Source organism: Cyanistes caeruleus, chromosome 22 (genome assembly GCF_971803275.1).
Source record: "Cyanistes caeruleus chromosome 22, bCyaCae1.hap1.1, whole genome shotgun sequence".
Classification (NCBI taxonomy): Eukaryota; Metazoa; Chordata; class Aves; order Passeriformes; family Paridae; genus Cyanistes; species Cyanistes caeruleus.
The window spans coordinates 5,134,870-5,152,285 of record NC_141722.1 but is presented as its reverse complement, the minus strand read 5'-3'; the positions used below and the strand labels follow the sequence as shown (position 1 = coordinate 5,152,285).

The 17,416-nt window shown below is 41.1% G+C and overlaps 2 protein-coding genes and 1 long non-coding RNA gene across 5 annotated transcripts in view; 2 read left to right on the top strand and 1 right to left on the bottom strand.

The window, feature by feature from the left end:
• PRKCZ (protein kinase C zeta) overlaps positions 1-6,185 on the top strand; it is a 41,419-nt gene extending 35,234 nt beyond the window's left edge. For all 3 annotated transcript variants that reach the window (XM_086860561.1, XM_086860562.1, XM_023940446.2), the window contains 3 exons: positions 230-319; positions 3,199-3,314; positions 3,506-6,185. In XM_086860561.1, the coding sequence (XP_086716687.1) occupies positions 230-319; positions 3,199-3,314; positions 3,506-3,593 (294 nt within the window). In that variant the 3' untranslated portion in view covers positions 3,594-6,185. The remainder of the gene's footprint in view (positions 1-229; positions 320-3,198; positions 3,315-3,505) is intronic.
• Positions 6,186-6,927: 742 nt separating this feature from the next.
• FAAP20 (FA core complex associated protein 20) lies at positions 6,928-11,737 on the bottom strand. Its single transcript, XM_023940450.2, has 4 exons — positions 10,455-11,737; positions 9,256-9,403; positions 7,990-8,591; positions 6,928-7,433 (listed from the first exon to the last, which is right to left on the bottom strand). Exons 1-4 carry the CDS (start codon positions 10,556-10,558, stop codon positions 7,361-7,363), a joined length of 927 nt encoding a protein of 308 aa, XP_023796218.2. The 5' UTR covers positions 10,559-11,737; the 3' UTR covers positions 6,928-7,360.
• Positions 10,499-16,847, top strand: LOC147649555 (uncharacterized). Its single transcript, XR_015278719.1, has 3 exons — positions 10,499-11,761; positions 12,086-12,256; positions 13,837-16,847. It is a non-coding gene; the product is annotated as an uncharacterized LOC147649555 (long non-coding RNA).
• Positions 16,848-17,416: the final 569 nt, after the last annotated feature.

Below are 17,416 nucleotides of genomic sequence, written 5' to 3'. Positions count from 1 at the left end.
CTAAAGAAATCTCTTATTTTAAGAAGCTGTAAAAGATAATTTAAAAATTAAGTTTCAAACAAATTTTATTTAAAAAATAAATTTAAATATCCCTTGCTACCCATAGTGTGTTTATCCCAGCAGAGTTTACACAGTCTTGGGAATGCTGGAGTCATCTCTGTGGGCTTTTGGCAAATGTGGGCTGTAAGAGGCTTGGAGTGTGTAATTCCAGTGTCTGTGTTTTCCACAGGATCCCAAAGACAGGCTTGGCTGTCAGCCCCAGACGGGATTTGCTGATATCAAGTCTCACACGTTTTTCCGCAGCATAGATTGGGATCTGGTAAAAATCAGTCCTTGTGTTTCTGGGTTTTCAAAAGGAATAATTCACTAATATATTCATTTTGTGCATATGAACAACCCTGTTGCAAACAGGGAAAATGAATTCTAGGATTGTAAAAGTAGTGGTCACAGTACATCAAAACCCAGCTGAAATTACCAATTCTATGACTCCTAAAATCAGTAGGATTGTTCAGGTGTGTTGTCAGGGTTTAGGGACCTGAGGGGGAGTGAGCAGGATCAGTCCCTTTTGTTAAGGATGTGACAGGAGAGCAGTGGGCTTATTTTTAAAGGGGCTCTGATTACAGTTTGCAGGTTTTCTTTAGTAATGTTGTGGTGAGGGAGGTTTTTGGTTCATAGTGAAGATGATGACTTGCTTTTTAGTGGGTTTGCAAGCGTAAAATTGTATCAAAATTAGGTTTTTATATCTTCTGCTACTTGGCAATTGTGTTACCTTCTGTCTTCAGTGTGGAAACCATCCCAGAAATGCCATAGTAGCATTTATTGGCACTTGAGCAATAAAGCTGTAAAGTCTGGAGCACCTCCCTATCAGCATTACATTTTTAACAGGTAGTTAACAATTAGAAATTAGTTAGAAAGTAACTATAGTAACAATTAGTTAGAAAGCGTGTCTCTGTAGTATTTCCATAGTCTGGAAAGGCTGCAGGAAGTGTAGGAAGAGGCAGCACTAACATGAAAGTTCAGATGAGAGAAAGCTGCATAGTTTCATTTTCCCTTTGAAGTTGCTGCTCTGAATTTCATTGTAACATTCTTCAGAGAACACACTCACTGCAGAAAGAGGCCCTGCTTTAAAAGACCTGGTGTTTACAAAATTATCCCTGTAATGAGGGCTGTCTTTGGTTTTGTCAGACATCCCTTGTTTGGAGTTATCCCTTCAACCTGAGTGGGGTTTTTTGGTGTTTGTTGGTTTTTTTGGTTGTTTTGTTGTTTTTTTGGGTTTTTTGTGTGGTTTTTTGTTGTTGTTTTTTTTTTTCTTGTTGGTTTGGTTTTTGTTATTTTTTATTTTTGTTTTGTTTTTTCTCTCTTGTGGTCCCCTGGTGCAGCTCACCTGGGGGTGTGGAGCAGAACATCATGTCTTCCAGTTTGTTCTGCTTTGCAGTTTTTTGAGAGAGAGGGAAAATGACAGCTGTTAGATTTATATTTTGTTTATTTGTAGAAAAAACTTCTTCAAAATTGATACTTCTTGACCAACATTTATGCTGACTGAATTCTTATATTTTCTAAAATATTTTTATGGTGGAACACTGGTACTAAATCTCTACTTTTTTAAAAAATAGGAATATTTAGATGATCTGCTTTGTCATACTATTAAGAGAGTACTGCTCAGGAGGATCAACACCAGATAAATTTGAAGTTAAATTTCTAATAAGTTCTGGCAAATGTACTCAGGAAAAAATGAGAAAATACTTGGAAAGCTTTTATAGTTATTAGAATCTCATACTCACCACCTGCATTTCAAAGAAAACATGTGGACTTAAAAGTTTTTCCGAACTTTTCAAGTTGGAACCTAAGGAAATGAGTCTAACACTGATTTAAACTTGTTCTGTGTGAAGCTTGAGCTAACTGAAAAATAAATACAGGGAAGATGAGCACACAGCCCAGGAACATTTTTCCATGTGTTAGTCATCCAAAGTGTGTGGCAGAGCCCAGAACACTTCAGATTGCTCACTGGTGTAGGACGGCTCAGCAGCATCCAGGGCAGCTCATTTTTGGATTGTTTTGGGATTTTCAGTCTATTCTTACCTCAGTGCCTGTTTTCTGGTGTTTAACCATTATATGCTGGAGAAAGAGCTACAAAGCCATAGCTCCTGTTTGCAGTTAGGCGTTTTCTAGAGCTGCACCACCTATTTTTTTCACTCATTTTCTCAAGTCAAAACTCAGTTTTCTCAAGCTATCTCTCTGTGGCTGATTTAAGAGGGCTTTTACACTTTACTGAGTACAACGAAGAAGGAAGTCTGATGTTTAATCCCTTGTGGAATAGTGCCTGGCTGTTGGATGTGAGTGTGTGGCAACAACTCACAGGGACAGTCCTGCCACCCACTTCAGTTTTTGAATATTAATTTTGCTGATTCCTTCATGTTGCCATTCTTGTTTGGGAGGACCTGATTATTTTTTCCTCACAACTTGGATTTCATGGTGCTTTCCCAGACCTGATGATTGATGGGACATTGATGTGTTAATGCACCGCCCTGTGAAATTGTGTTTCACAATTTCCTCCTATCTTCGTCTGTACTTCCTGTGCTCTTGTCTGAAACATGAAATCCAAGATTTTTCTGTGATTTATTCCGCATTTTGTTTGCTCTGTACAAAGCATCATGAGAGATCCTGGCCTTAAAATCAGGTTTTATCCAATGTTGGTAATACAAGTGATCATTTTGGTCAGTGTTAACTACTACTCACTCTCATCACACTTACCTATCCTGAATTAGATTATGGAGATTTGCAGCCTAGACAGTTTTTTAACTGAATATAAATGTTAGATTTAGAAAGTTAGTGTCTACTATAAATTGAATTATGTGACATTGCACACAAATGCAGGAAGAAAAGTAGGTTGATTTCTCAGGAATGAAAGTAAATATATTTTGCTAACTGCTGTATTGCAGTACTGTGGGAATTTATCAATCCTGAGTCTAATCTACCAATTTAGAGAGAACTTAAAAAGCTGAATTATTTGTGGATTTTTATTTTAAAATGCAGGGCAGTAACTGTACTAGTATCTGTTGCCTGGCTTGTTGGGTGTAGTACTTGGTATTTTTGATGTTCCTTTCCAATAGCATTTACAGCAGTTGGATTTGAGTTTCCTGAGGGATGCCATAACTCTTCCACAGTGTAATTTTTTCCTGTCCCCCATATTTTGGGTAGCTGGAGAAGAAGCAGATGACGCCCCCATTCCAGCCACAGATCACGGACGATTACGGGTTGGATAACTTTGACACGCAGTTCACCAGCGAGCCTGTGCAGCTCACCCCAGATGATGAGTACGTGTGGCTTTGCCCCAGAAATTAATTCATAAACTATCTGAAAATCACTAAGAGACTATGTGTTTGCCATTAAAACATAGTCAAGTTACAGTAAATTTGAAATTCTTTGTATCTTGCATAACTTATTAGATGATAGAAGACTGCCCAGTGTTCTGATAAACTAATCACTGCTCTCATTTGTTTTTCAGAGATATAATAAAGCGAATAGATCAGTCAGAATTTGAAGGATTTGAATATATTAATCCATTGTTGCTGTCAACAGAAGAAACAGTATGAAGGAATGACCTTGTTGGGGACAGTGCGAATGACATTAATTTATCCTTAACTACAGTATATGCATGCGAGGCTGGGGACTGGTCACATGGATAGAGACCAATGATCTCAAAACAAATTTGCTGCTGAAAATCAAAGAAGAGAATAATGATTTTGGTGGGTGTCCTCTGCCACTTAGTGATTCTTACATTCTGGGCACTGACACAACTGGCTTCATTAATGAAGGAATTTGCATTTTGTGCCTGTTTCGTGAAGGATTGAAATGTTCATTGCATCCCTGCAAAAGCAGATAATGAGAAACTTTGAGATCCACACACTTTCTACAAACATTTGATGCAATGAGCTCCCAGTTGAAGAGTATTGCAGTGTAACATCCTGAAGAATAAAATATATTATGGTGGTGTTGAAGCTTATTTTTGATGCCTTTTTTCACAAGTGGTACCTGTCTAAACATCTCAGATATATTTAAAAGGAGTTGTGTTTTATTAGCAATCAAAACATAAATTTGGGTACAAGATTTAAGTGCCTAAATGGATAAACTGTATTGAAGGATTATTGCGTATTTGGGATATTTTTACACCTGGTAAGTTCTGCTTGTTAATATTAAGTAACATTTCCATGTGAAAGATACAGTTCACAGCTGCAGCCTGATGTTTATTTGCATTTTTGTAGAATTTGGAATGCAGAGTGACTCAGTGAGATTATTTCCAAATTAGAATTTACAGTATCAATTTCAGAATCTGTTGTCTTAAACTCCAAATTTACCAAAATGTAGAGATTGAAGAAAATTAAATTTGCACACAAAGGATTTCTAAACATTACTTAAGCAGTGCCTACACCTACAGTAATATTGTGTTGTATATTAGATTTTTGAGAAGTATTTTTATCAACAATACAAACATTCAGATGTAGAGCAAAATCCTAGTAAAGCATAGTCTTAAATCCTAGTAAAGCAAGTAGCAAATTTAGAATAACCATAAGATGAAATCTACTTTCCTGATAAAGCACACCTCCTACTTACGATAAACTGTCTGCTTACGGTTGCTCAGTGTCCATTAATAACTAATCATTCTGCAGTAGAGAATGGGATATTTCAGCAAAATTATTTGCGTCAAAGTAGTACAATTCTTTTCATGGAAGAAAAACTAATACCTAAGAAATTGGAAAAAGCAAAAGACAACTATGGAATCCCTTCTGGTGGGAACTGGGGGGTGCCAGGGGAGCCAGGGGCAGGGGAGGACTCAGGAGCTGGCAAAGCCATGCTAGGGGGCCAGAGCTGTGCTGAGCCCTCGGGGTTCAGCCCTGAGACAGCAGAGGCTCTGCTGCCTCAGGCTGGGCTGAGCTCCAGGGCTGGTTGGGAAGGGAAAACTGAAACCCTGTGCTGTGGCATCTCACCTGATTGGGTGTAAAACACAGGATAAATTGTGACACTTTCACTTTCTTTACATTAACCTATGGTTTTCTCAGGGTACAGCATTGCATTAGGTGCTGAACATGACATCTTTGGGATTCACATCCAAGTCATGAGGTGCTAGGACCAGACTGCCAAAACATTGTTTGAAATATTCAATTAATCATTGATTAACAATCTAGGTTTTGTATCCCCTCTTTAGCCACAATTATGCAGACCTGTGTTTGTTTAGTTCTATGAATCCCATTCAGGTTTCAGTTGTGGGTTTCTCTGTTGGACTGTAGCTTTTCATATTCAGCAAAATGTGTTTTAATCAGCACTAAATAATTTAACTAGTAAAAAGTACTTGCCTCAAATGCCTGGACTTTAGATACTTTATTATCTACTAAAGGCAACTTTACCTTTTAAATGTAACCTGGCATTTTTTAATTGCTCTTTTTTCCCCTTTTCCCTCTTATTTTATTTCCCCTGAATAACTTCCTGTTTAGTGTTTTCAGTTCCCCTGGTACTAAAGCTAATCAGTAGTAATCAGAGTGACTGCAGGCAGCTCATGAATGGAACTGTGACAGTTAAGCTGTCCTTAGACATACCAGGGCATGGAACTTTAAACTGGAAATACTAGAAATGTGGATTGGGCTTTTTTTTTTTAACCTTTTTTCTAGGTTTCAGAACATCTTGGGAGGGAGGGAAGGAAGGAAGAATAGAAAGACACATTTTGCTAATCAAACATTGTAAGGACTACTTGATTTTTATTTAAGAATTTACAGGCATTTACAATGTTGCTGTGTTGCCAAATAGTTTGCTGGGTACGAGTTTGGTTGCTCATGTGCAAGTGTTTGAATAATGTTCTGTTCATAATGAAGGGGAAATTTTTTATATAAAGTACTTGTTTTATAAATAAAAGAAAATGAAGGATGTAATTAAATGTGTGGTTTGGAAAAAAAATCCTAATATATTGCAAATGGATCTGGTAATGATATATAGTTGTCTTATTTGAAATAGTAAATGAAAATTCTAGCTAATTTAATGATTGTAAAACAGTAAATATGTTCTCGTAGTTTTGTATTATTAATTAGTTGGGATCTTTGCTGATCAGTTTTAATTGTGCAGAAGATGGTATACTAATCCATAACAGCTGAGATCATTTATATTCTTGCACATCTATTAAACACTTTAATGAAAAAGTTAATAGACTCATTATTTATCAGTGAACTGGGCTGTGTGCAACCACTGAAACAGACCCCACTGTAAATTAAATCTATAGGAGCCTCCCTGTATTTTTATACTGTATTCTGTGTTTATTCTGTATACCATTAACAATGGTATTTCCATCATTATTCCTGTATCTGAATCCCAGCTTAGGTGTAGGTTTTGAGGTCCAGGGCACAGGGAAATAAACCAGAGCAGGTTGGTGAACTCATCCCTTGGTTTGTGGTTACTGAGCTGTCACTAAATGTCATTTATTGTCATTCCCAGGCTTAGCAAGTGTTCTCCTGCTCCTCTTGAGAAGTGACCAAAAGAGCAGCTGAGCCTCCTGAGCCCCTCCCAGCCCCACCAGGCTGCTCCCTGCTTTCAGCCCTTGATGGTGGCTGGGGGGGCCGTGTGGAACTGGTACAAAAATCTGCTCTTGGCTCACTGTGTTAAATCTCATTTTCCAGCTCAGCATTGTGACACTGGCAGAAGTGTTCCTTCTGCAAGCTAATTAGCTTACAGTCATGTTAATCACCCGTTTAACACTGATACTAACTTAGAAACCTGCACTGTAAGGTTTTGAATTTAGCTGGGCTCCTTCAGAACCATAAAAACCTCTTAACCTTTATGTTGTCTTGGCTATGTTTTCTCTTAAATAGCTATACTCCCAGGATCAATTGTACAATTACACTTTCCTATGTAGATATTAAAACAACAAAAAATGCCAAATTCAAATTACTTTTTAACTGAATTTATTTTCATAGATTATCTGTTTAGAAAAAAACCCAAACCAGTAAACTTTTGGGTTAGAGTAAGTAACAGTTGGTTTTTGCTCAGCTGCTTTCTTCTGTCCTGAGAGGTTCAGAACTCTGGTACATGAGACAAAGCTTGAGGGATTTCCACTTGTGCATTTTTTTCATGAGCCTGATTTCCCTGGGGGTCTCTGGGACATCCCAGAGCACTGCTTTCAGAACTAGAACTACTTCATGTGCATTTGGTAGGCTTTAAAATTAAAAAAAAAGAAGCAAATAGGCAGGTGGCACTTATCCTTCTTCTGAGTTACTGCTTGAAGTCAGAGTAAAGGATGTGCTTCCTTGACACATTTTTCCTTTTCCTTTGAGAAAGCTTCATCCTTGGCCTTGTTCCTTTGCTCTCCACTCTTCTGGATTTACCATGTGACATCATCTGCACTTTCAGACAAGCACCTGGCAAGGTGGCCATCAATGTCCAGCTGAGAGAGTCTGCAAACACAGGAACAGTCACATCCTTGTTTTGACTGTTAGTTACTCCCTCCCAGAAGTGTTCTGGTACCTTAGAGGGGCTGTCACTCCTATGCCCAAATCCTCTACCAAAACCTCCCAGCCTTGCTGTTACTGCTGCTCTAACTGGAGCTGAGTAGCACAGACCTGAATATGGAGACCAGATGCATCTTAAGCCTGTCTAAGTCTCTGGGCAGAATAACCAAAACTGTGTAGATATTAATGTAGCCATTCCTTTGTCTCCCTGTTCAGCCTCCCAACAACAGGGAAAGTGGCACCCAACAGAGCTTGCAGGGTTAGAGGATCTGTGGAAAAGGACATTTTCAGCAACTCCAACAGCCTAAGTACTATAAAATTTCGTTAACAGTTCTTACTGTAGGACAGGTACTCAACTTGTAAATGGGATTAAAGTAGGTAATTCTGACAGCTTACAGTAGCTTTGTCTGCTTTTGTTATTCTATATATCGAAGATGCATGCAGACCTTGCTGGGCCTCATTTATAGGAAAGTTATGGGAAAAAACCAAAACACAAACTTACCTTCCACTAAACTGCATCAGACACATTGGACAACTGTCAAGAGCTGAAGATGCTTCACTCTGGTTTTCCATCTTCTCCTCACGGCTCTCAGCCCCCAGAGTGCTCCTTAGCCGAGGCTTCTCAGCAGGGACCTCTGTGGCCTCCCCCACTGGAAGATCCCCCTGATGTGTTTGGATTTGAGTCTTTTCCTCACCCTTTTCTTCCCTGTCTGCCCTACTGTTCTGTACAGTCCCTGTGTGGTGCTGCTGAGGGCTCAGAGCTTCTGCAGGGCTTTGTACCAAGGCCAAGGGCTGTGCTGAGCTGCTGTGCCCAGGGAATTTACATGACTTAGGACTCACATCCAGCTCTGAAACGCCTTTTGTGTCTGCCCCAGACACAGTTTTGGCTTGATCTGTACTGGTTCCCTTGCAGGTTTTCCCAGCTGTGGATGATTGGCCCTGTCCTTTATGTTCATTGCTCTGACTCTGTGTTGGCTGCTGAGAGCTCAGATCCTTGGGGTTCAGACATTTTTCTTTGTGAAAAGATGGGAATGATACCCACTGAATGTCTTTTATTCTGAATGTAAAGACTTCGTGGTGTTCTGGACTCCTTTCCTGTTGTTCCTACAACACACACATACACACACACAGTATCTAAAGCAAAGTGAGCTCAACCAATACCCAGGCTTTGGGAAGACATTGCAAATACTGAGAAATCTGAACTACAGGGAAGAAAAGAACATTTTATTTATGTCCCTCTTCCAGGAGTTTCCTGGAGCTGATGGAATATGGGTCTTCCCTTAACATTGCTAAATTGATACAATGGGTACTCATGTTCCAGAGAGACTAAGGATGAAAACAACAACCTGCTACTGTTCAGGGGGGAAAAAAAGGTTCTTTTTTAGGACTGATTTTTACGTAGTGATCTTGCCTATTGCCACTCGAGTGAAGTCAGGGTAGGTTTTGTGTAATTAACCCCTCCATTACAGTTTGCGTTTTCCAGTTTCATTCCTTAGGGAGATGCTGGTGTTTATGGCAGTCAGCATCCTTACACAGGCTCCCTCTTCCCAGCAAAATGTTGGAAAGAATTTGCTCTACTGCAAAAAAAGCCACTTGTAGCTGTCCTTATATACCCTGCCACACCATGCCCAGCCACATCACTGCACACAGAGATTAAAGAGCTGAAACCTCACATCTCTAAAGGCTATTTCATGTTGATTCCCATTAACCAGGCTGTTGCTATTGTAAGCAGGACACAAAGTGCAAAAACAAGGATACAGCACACTACCTTTTCCAAGAACTCTGGAAAGTTGGGCATTGTGTCCCAGTTTGTGCAGTGCGAATCTTGATTGATGTGTTTCAGTAGCAAAAGCCATGTTTTTTCACACTCATTTAAGTCTTCCTTTTCAAACCAGGAACATCTGTCAGTCAATGCCCTGTAAAGATACAGTCCAATAGTTTGAAGGTGGGAGAGAAGAAAGAAAATACTTTTACACTGATACTAGCTTGCCTCTTTTTTCTGGAATCCAGAGGCATTATTGTGCCTGCAAACTATTTTTAGCAGCATTATATGACTTATGTAATTTTTACAGCTAGCAAAAATTTAATGTCTAAATGCTTTCTTTCTGCTTGTAACAAATGAGCAATAGGTATCTATCTCTTCACTTCCAAGTGAAACAGTTCAGTGCAGCCACTGTTTTATCTTCTCTAACAACACACTTAACACCTGCAAAGCACAGAAATCATGGAAGTGTTTGCACTGAGGGTAGCAATTGCATCGGTTCACAAGTACGTCTGGACATTCCCACACTGCCAATTGAAATTACTGATTATCTTCCCAAACAACTTGATTTAGTCGATCCTAGGAACTATAAGCATTAAAAGGTAATGCTGTATAAAGACAATTCCAAGGGAAGGATGGATTGTTAATGTCACAATGGTATTTCCATCATTCTTCCTGATGATTTTCTTGGGTTGCTGTCCAGGAATGAAGCTGCACGGGGAAGAAATTAGAAACAACGTGCCCTCAAAGAACAGAGTGATCAACCTCTCACAGCCCATGGTGGAAGGGACACGGCCGAGCCGCCCGAGCTCAAACACAAACTGAGCCACTCACTGCCTTCAGTCCTCCCGAATTCCAGAGCTGGAAAAAACAGGAAATATTTCTGCGCTCTTGTGAGCCGTATTCTGGAAGAAAACTGAGTTTTCATACATTAACGTTTCTCAGGCCCTGTCCTCGCCAGAGCTGTTCTGTGCCGACGAACCTGCAGAAGGTGTGGGGCACGCTGTGCTTTACCTTGCAGTTTTATCTGTATTTATTAAAGGCACTACGGGCGGTATTTTATGAAATAACCTTTAACAGACAGATCTGACCGCGAAACGCCCCGAGTCGCCCGGGTGGTGCAGCCTGGCCCCGGGAGCCGATCCAATCCTCCCGGGGCCGATTCGGTCCCCCAGGACCGATCCAATCCCCCAGTCCCGACTCACTGGGTCCGCGGCGGGGGCTCAGGGCCGGGGCTGCAGTCCCGGCCACGGGAGGACGGCGCCGTCCGGGGCTTCAGGCGCAGCTTGGCGGTTCCTTCCTCACACATGGCCGACGCTCCCCGCGCCTCGCCGGGGGACGGCGCTGGCGACCGCGGGAGGGCGGTGTGAGACGGCGGCCTGGGCTTCCTCCTCTTCCTCCGCCTCCTCCTGCCCCGGGCGCGTTGCCGGGGCTGTGGGTTTCAGCCCTCAGAGCCGTCCTCATGTCGCGGGGCAGCGGGAACGGTCGAGTAGTTCTGACGACTCCTTGAGGGGAGCCCGCCGTTCTCAGCCCGTGCATCTGTCAGCCTTCAGGGGCTGGTCTTCCTCGAAAACAGCCTTTCTTTTGTGTCGCTTTTACCTCTCAAACTTTATGTTTTTTGTAGGCTTTTGGTCCGTTGGGAAGGGCAGGGTCGGGGGCTGTGCTGGTTGGTCCCCGTGGCTGAGTGGGACAAGATGGCGGCGGGTCGGGCCTGGCTGGTCCCGGCCTGGGTCTGGAGTTGGTGCGCGGGGCCAATTCCAGAGGCTGTTCTTTCAAAAATAAAATTGGTTGGGAGCACACCTCTGACCTAGTTTCACTTTTAGAGAAGAATGTGAAGTGATGCAGTTTGACGTTTTCGGCGGGAATGTCGCCGTGTGGCTTGAAATAAAGAAGGTGCTAGAGAGGGTTTAAACACTCTCCGGGCTGCAGCCATCTCAAAAACAGACACCATAGGAATGGTGACAGGCACTTCATCCTCCGACAGTACATGAAAGAATCAGAAAGTAACGTTTAAGCTCTTCACAATTGATGCAAAAAATAACTGTACAAGGAAATCAATCCAGTTTGGTAACAGGTATTTATGAGGGAGCACCAGCACAGAGGACTGTGCTTAAAACCAATTTATTATTGGTAAAACATGAATCCAAGTCCACATTCTTCTTCTGTTACTGCATTTATGCATTGCTGGATGTCTGTAGACTGCCCCATCCTTCGATTTTTCAGAGTAGAAAGGAGGCATCAGTATTGACTGTATTAGAAGTCACACCTGTGAATGAATGTGTTGGTCCCAGCAAAAATGTATTTAAGACGGGTGACAAGACTTTCTTTGTGCTTTGAGTGGATCTGAATCTTGAAAATGGGTATCAGAGTTCAGAGATTCACATTTCACATTAATTTAAATCTGAGCAGGTCTAGGCAGCCCCATCCAGAGGTGTTTCAGCTGAGGATGATTCTGTCTGTTCAGGTATCTGGGAGGTCCTGCCCAGCCTTCACCCTCCATGTGTTAACTCAGGTACTTTGTGTTTCTGTGAGTCCATAATGTCTTTAACTGTATGCAATAAATATTTTCTTAACTTTAAAGCAGCATTAATAGGTTTCCTTCTGTGGATAAAAATCTTGGAAGTGCAAAGTGTTTGGTTGCTCCTGGGATCTGTGTCAGTTTGCACAACAGATAGCCCAGCTGAAAAACAAAAACATAAAAAAAATTCACACTAGAGGGCCAGCATTTCAGCTGTGTGATGGGCAGAGTAAAACGAGAATGAAGTCCAGGGAGACAGCGGAAAAGCAAACCCCTGTCACACAGTTTAATGTTTTCCCACATTAATATCTGTTACAGCTACTGCAGTGCCCAGGGAACACCCAAGGGACATTCACAGGGCTCTGCCTGTCACTTTTGTTGCCATTTAGAAGATGCTTCACAGTATGGTGAAAGGAGATCCTAGGAAATCGGCCCGCCTTTCCTTCTTTGTCGGGAAAGTGTTCCCCTAAAAGCTGCAGGTGGAGCAAGGTAAGAGGAATAGAGGCAAAGAGAGAATCTGGATCTAAAGGTTTTATGCTGCTGTGGAGAATAAGGTGGTGGTGGCAGCAGCGACAGAGCAAAGAACGGCAGGAGAAAGGGCGTGTAAATAAAGAAAAAGTGCGAATTGAAGAAGGATTTGGCTGTGGAAGTGGTGGGAAATGTTATGAGAGAGGAGGGGTAGAAATCTGATTTCACAACCAGTTGAAGAAGTGTTCCTTGGGGGATTTTATTCAGGATCACTGGGAATTGTGGCCCAGTGCCGACTGTCACCACATGGAGGCAGCAAACTATGCAAAATCAGGGATTTAACAAAATCCGGGGGGCTGCGAAAGCACTCCGAACCTACTTCTGGGTATATGTATGCTAATGATCAGTGATGCATCAGGGTTTCTTTAATTCCTGTGATGTTTGGGTTAGTGTTTTATGTTTTATGACCCCTTGGATACTCCTTGGACAATCCTCTGCTGCTAAATTGTGTGTTGTACCTATAGATTTATGCTGTTCGACACGACTTCTCCCAGAACAGCCTGTTCTTCATGCTGGAGGTGTTGCTGTGTGGTGCGGTGAGCACTTACAGCATTTGCAAAAGCTTTATTATGGGGGAACATAAAAATTGGTTATTGTGCAGTAAGTGCCACAAATTAAAGAATATAATAAAAAGAATAGGGAAATTTATTATTGCAGCTTTTGCTTGTAAAAAGCAAAAGGAGAAAACCTTGCTTCTGTAGTGTAGGTGGGTTTTAGATTTAACTGTAGATTTAACTGAAAATTCTAAGGTTTTTTTGATTGATACCTGTTTAATGATACCCACTCTAACAATGTCATGAATGTTTTCATCTGTGCTCTATTTGCTTCTGTAACTACCTGCAGATTTCAATATCCATTAAGGGCATTTAGTATTTTTCATCTTCATCTTTCCAGAATTAATAATGTACTAAGAATAGGAAGGCAAAATGTAGAATAGGACCTGGTCTTGGATTTGCCCCTTTGCACAAGATAGTATCTTCTGTTTCCTCCACTGCATGGAAATCTTATTACTTCTTGCTTGATTTTGCATCTTGCTAATTTCAATAATTAGAATGTTTAGTGGTCTTAGAACAAAGTTCTCATAGAAATGCAGGGAGTAGTCTTTATCATAATCAGCCTTGACTGGATTTGAGCCAGTGGTCAAGGGATTTGAGCTTGTGGAAGCCAGAATGTTCCTACAGATTATCTGCAGGGATTTCCTTGTAAATTGAATGCCACCATGTGTAGTTATCTCTTCCCTGTTAAGTCTCAAGCTGCACATGCTTAATCTTTACTTATATGGTACCTGATTCTTGCTGTAAAGTAGGCCTCAGTTTTAACTTTTGCTCTCAGGAAGAAGGGGCTATTATAACAAATTCTAATCCATTTGCAGTTCCACAATCACTAAAGCCTATAAATTGCCTGCCAAACAAGCCAAATGATCTTTTCCTGGGCTGAGGGAAAGAGGAGAGTGTAAAACACAGGTGCTGGCATTTGCTGGGGAAGAACTGGTACATTATCAACTAATCCGCCTTCTGCTATTTCTGATTTCCTCCCAACAGCTGCAGCTTTGAATGAGAGCTTCTGCATTTGGAAAAAATTAGAAAGCCTGGTAATGCAGGGTCTCTATTACAGATACAACAGCTCACAGACAGGGAGGAGATTTTTGCTGCTGTTGTAGAATTTTGAGTGTTAAGCATTTTATAGCCTGGAAAAATTGTAATTTTCAGCTGTTGTTATGGAGTAATCAATGAAGAAGAGATGCCACAGTTTCTGCTGGATTTCTCTCAAAGCCTGATGTCATTGCATGAAGGAGCTATTTTTTTTTTTTAATGTGCCACTTTGAGGCAGAAGCACACACAGTTTTCGTTAAAACTTTTTTTCTTATGATGACTGATGCTCACTGATAGTTTTAGACCTTCTGAAATATCTTTGCTTCTGTATCAGATAAAAATGTTCAGAAGAAATTGTTCCTTGCCAGACCATTGAAATATTATTACATTTAAATTATTTTATCTAATCAGTGCTTAGCTTGGGAGTACATGTTGATAATTTTTTGTCCTCATCAAATAGTCTGTGACTTCACTCAAGGATGAGTGTGGCCATTCTGCTAAATGTAATAAAGGACAATGTCCTCAAAGAGAGCGCAGTGTGCCGAGCAGACCAGGGAAAGCTGCTGCAGCAAATGTCCCACAGCTGAAATGCTCCACTCTAATGTCACAACGTGTCCCCTGAACAGCCCAGTGGCAGCAAATGCAGCCCTGGAAAGAATAACTCAGCCAAACTGATGTGGTCAGTCCAGTTAATCACTGGCTATGGTGAAAATGGGAAAGTCTGACTCTTTTCATTAATGTGATATGTTACAGTTAAACCACAAAATGAGAACTGTGTAGGATTGGTTTAGTCAGGAGAATAAAGATGACGTGCATTTCAGTTTGAGAAGTGCAGGCTCATTGCTGCTTCCAGAGAAAGTCAGTCGAGTGGAGACAGTTTTGTGGGCTCTCCTTAATTTTAGTTGCAGGAGACATTCTCTTTCCCACAAAAGAAACCTTGCCTTTGAAACCTGCTCCCTCTGGTAGCACACCAGAGCTGAATTTGTCAGCGTGCAGCACCCAGTGCACGACTCATCTCTTCAATTCAGCCTTTCCAAATGCAAGGACAGATCAGCACCTGCATGGCTGGAGATGGAAAACCCAGCCTTGTGACATTTATATGCCAAGATGGGAAGACCTGAAAAGAGGACATGGGAGACTAGCATGGTATTTGCCGGTACCAGGTTGCCAGGGAGGCATATTGTATTGAAACAGTTGCCTGGGAAACATTTAAAAATACATTGAATGGAAAAGCATATGTGATATGCCCACAAGTGTTCTGTGTGAATGAAATGCTATGGCTGATGATGGCACCAAGAGACTGTTACTATTACATGTAAAAATGCTGCAAGTGATGTGTGTTTTTTTCCCTTTTGTGGTGTTTTCCTCCCCTGTTTGCAGGAGGTGCACCGAGGGAAAGCTGTTTTGCTCTTGGCTGATGGATTAAAGTGAATGTGGGGACGGTGGAACACACAGGCAGCAGCAGCAGCTGGGTATGGCAAGAGCAATTTGGCTTAATGTAGGCAACCTAAACCAATTGACAAAGAGCCTGCACAATTCCCCCTCAAAAGTAGCAACAGCACTGCTCAAACACCCACAATATAAAGATAAATGGTTCTCTGATCATTGCCACTTTCATTGGTGCTACAATGGGTATTGGGAAGCTCTGATATCATTGCAGTGGGACTCACCTGTAAACATCATGGAAAATGCAAGGGTTTTGATCAAAGGTTTGACAACATATATAAAAAAGTCTCTCACTGACCTTATTATCATCAGGAAGATGATGGGGGAAAGTTTCAGAAGACAGTTAACTCTAGTTAAGCTCTAGTTCTTCCTCAGATCAGAGTTAATTTCTGAGAGACGGTGCTGACAAAAAAGAATTATGTCACCAGAACCAAAACAAACAATCATATTCACTCTTTGTCTCACAGAAAAAACCCTTATTTTCCTATGCAGCCAAGAAACAAGGAACTAGGAACTGTAATCTTTGATATCCTACCTTGGACAAAGAGGTTCATCTGCTAGCAACTTCCAGATGCTAAAATGCGTCTCTCCTTCACTAAGAATGAGTGGCAGGCGTGAGGCTGGTTAGGATTATGGTCACCCTGCCTAATCCTCCTTTGGAGATTTAGAAACGAATATCCTACTCTTTATTTGCTAGAGGCTTAAGAAGCCTGTTTGGGAGCCAGCAGGTTTAGCTTGGTCCAGGCTTTATGTGGTACAATAAATTTTTTGGATGAGACATGCAGTGGAGAGTTCAGTTGAGTAAGAAAGAAGGTTTGGAGGCCTTTTTATTGGTGGTAGCTCTGCAAAGAGTTGCCTTACAGGGGAGAGCACCAGGGCCTTGGCTCCTGGAAGATGTTGCCTGTTTGGGGCTGGGAGGTTGCTGTCTGTCTGGTGAGTGCAGTTCCCCAGGGAGGAGACTTTGCTGTCAGTTTGGCCATTGAGGAGATGCTTTTTCGCATTTTGGTTATCTCCTCATTTCAGCACTATCTGCTCAGGGGTTTGAGGTGATGGGATGATTGCATTGGAAGACCATGAATCAGATGGATTTTCCTTGGTGTCAGTCAAGTCCCAGTGTCACTCATCATTTTTCTGGCCCAGTGTGTGTTTGCTTAAATCAAGTCTTGCTGTTTCTAGGCCCTGGGGTTAGTGTAAGAGAGGAGGAGAATCTGCCTTTCATCCTCTCAGAATTTTGCAATGTGACTGAAAACTTGGAGAGAATGTGTCAAATCTCAAAGATTAGGATTGATGGCATGGAGCTGTGGGTTCTGTGGCTCAGCCCAGAATTCTGCTGAGGGAGTTGTATCATCTCCCCATACTTTAAAGGATTTAGACTCAGAGTTTAGGATGAAATTTGGCTTGAGGTTTTCATATTTATTTCTTGCTTGCTTTCTCTTTTTGGGGGGGTTTTTTGTTTGTTTTTATTTAATTCTAAGTGTATCTCACAAATTATAGCAAATAGAAGTCTGAGTTTTTCTTCTTTGCTATGTATCATTCCTTCATTTGAAATCAACATATTAAGGAGCTCCACACACAAAAAAAAAAAAAAAAATCCATAAATCACTTGTTTATGGGCATGAAACCACAAAACAGTGGGAGAAAATTACCCTCCTAGTTAGTGTGGTATGATTTTATCCATAACTACAATGGTGTATAAAATCAACATAAAATAGAATGTAATTCAACAGATGAGTATGTATTATTGCTTCAACAAATGTGGGTAGTAGGTTTAGCTAGTTTTGCAGTTTTTTAAAGCCTGACTAGTGTTTTGGAAAGAAAATAGGGTAAGTCTGAAGGAATAATCAAAACTGTGGAGGCAAATATAAATTTTTTCACTGAAGAGTGTTTATTTTCATATTCATCCTCCTTTTGTCATTAATGCTTTGATAAAAGAAATATAAAATGGAATTAATTCAGAATCCTGACAGTAAAATACAGGAGAGCTCTAGTTTCTTTTTTCCCAGGTGTCATTTATTTAATTGTATCACACATGGGCCGAGTTTGGTTTATTTACATTATCTTAACACCCACTGAACTGAAACTC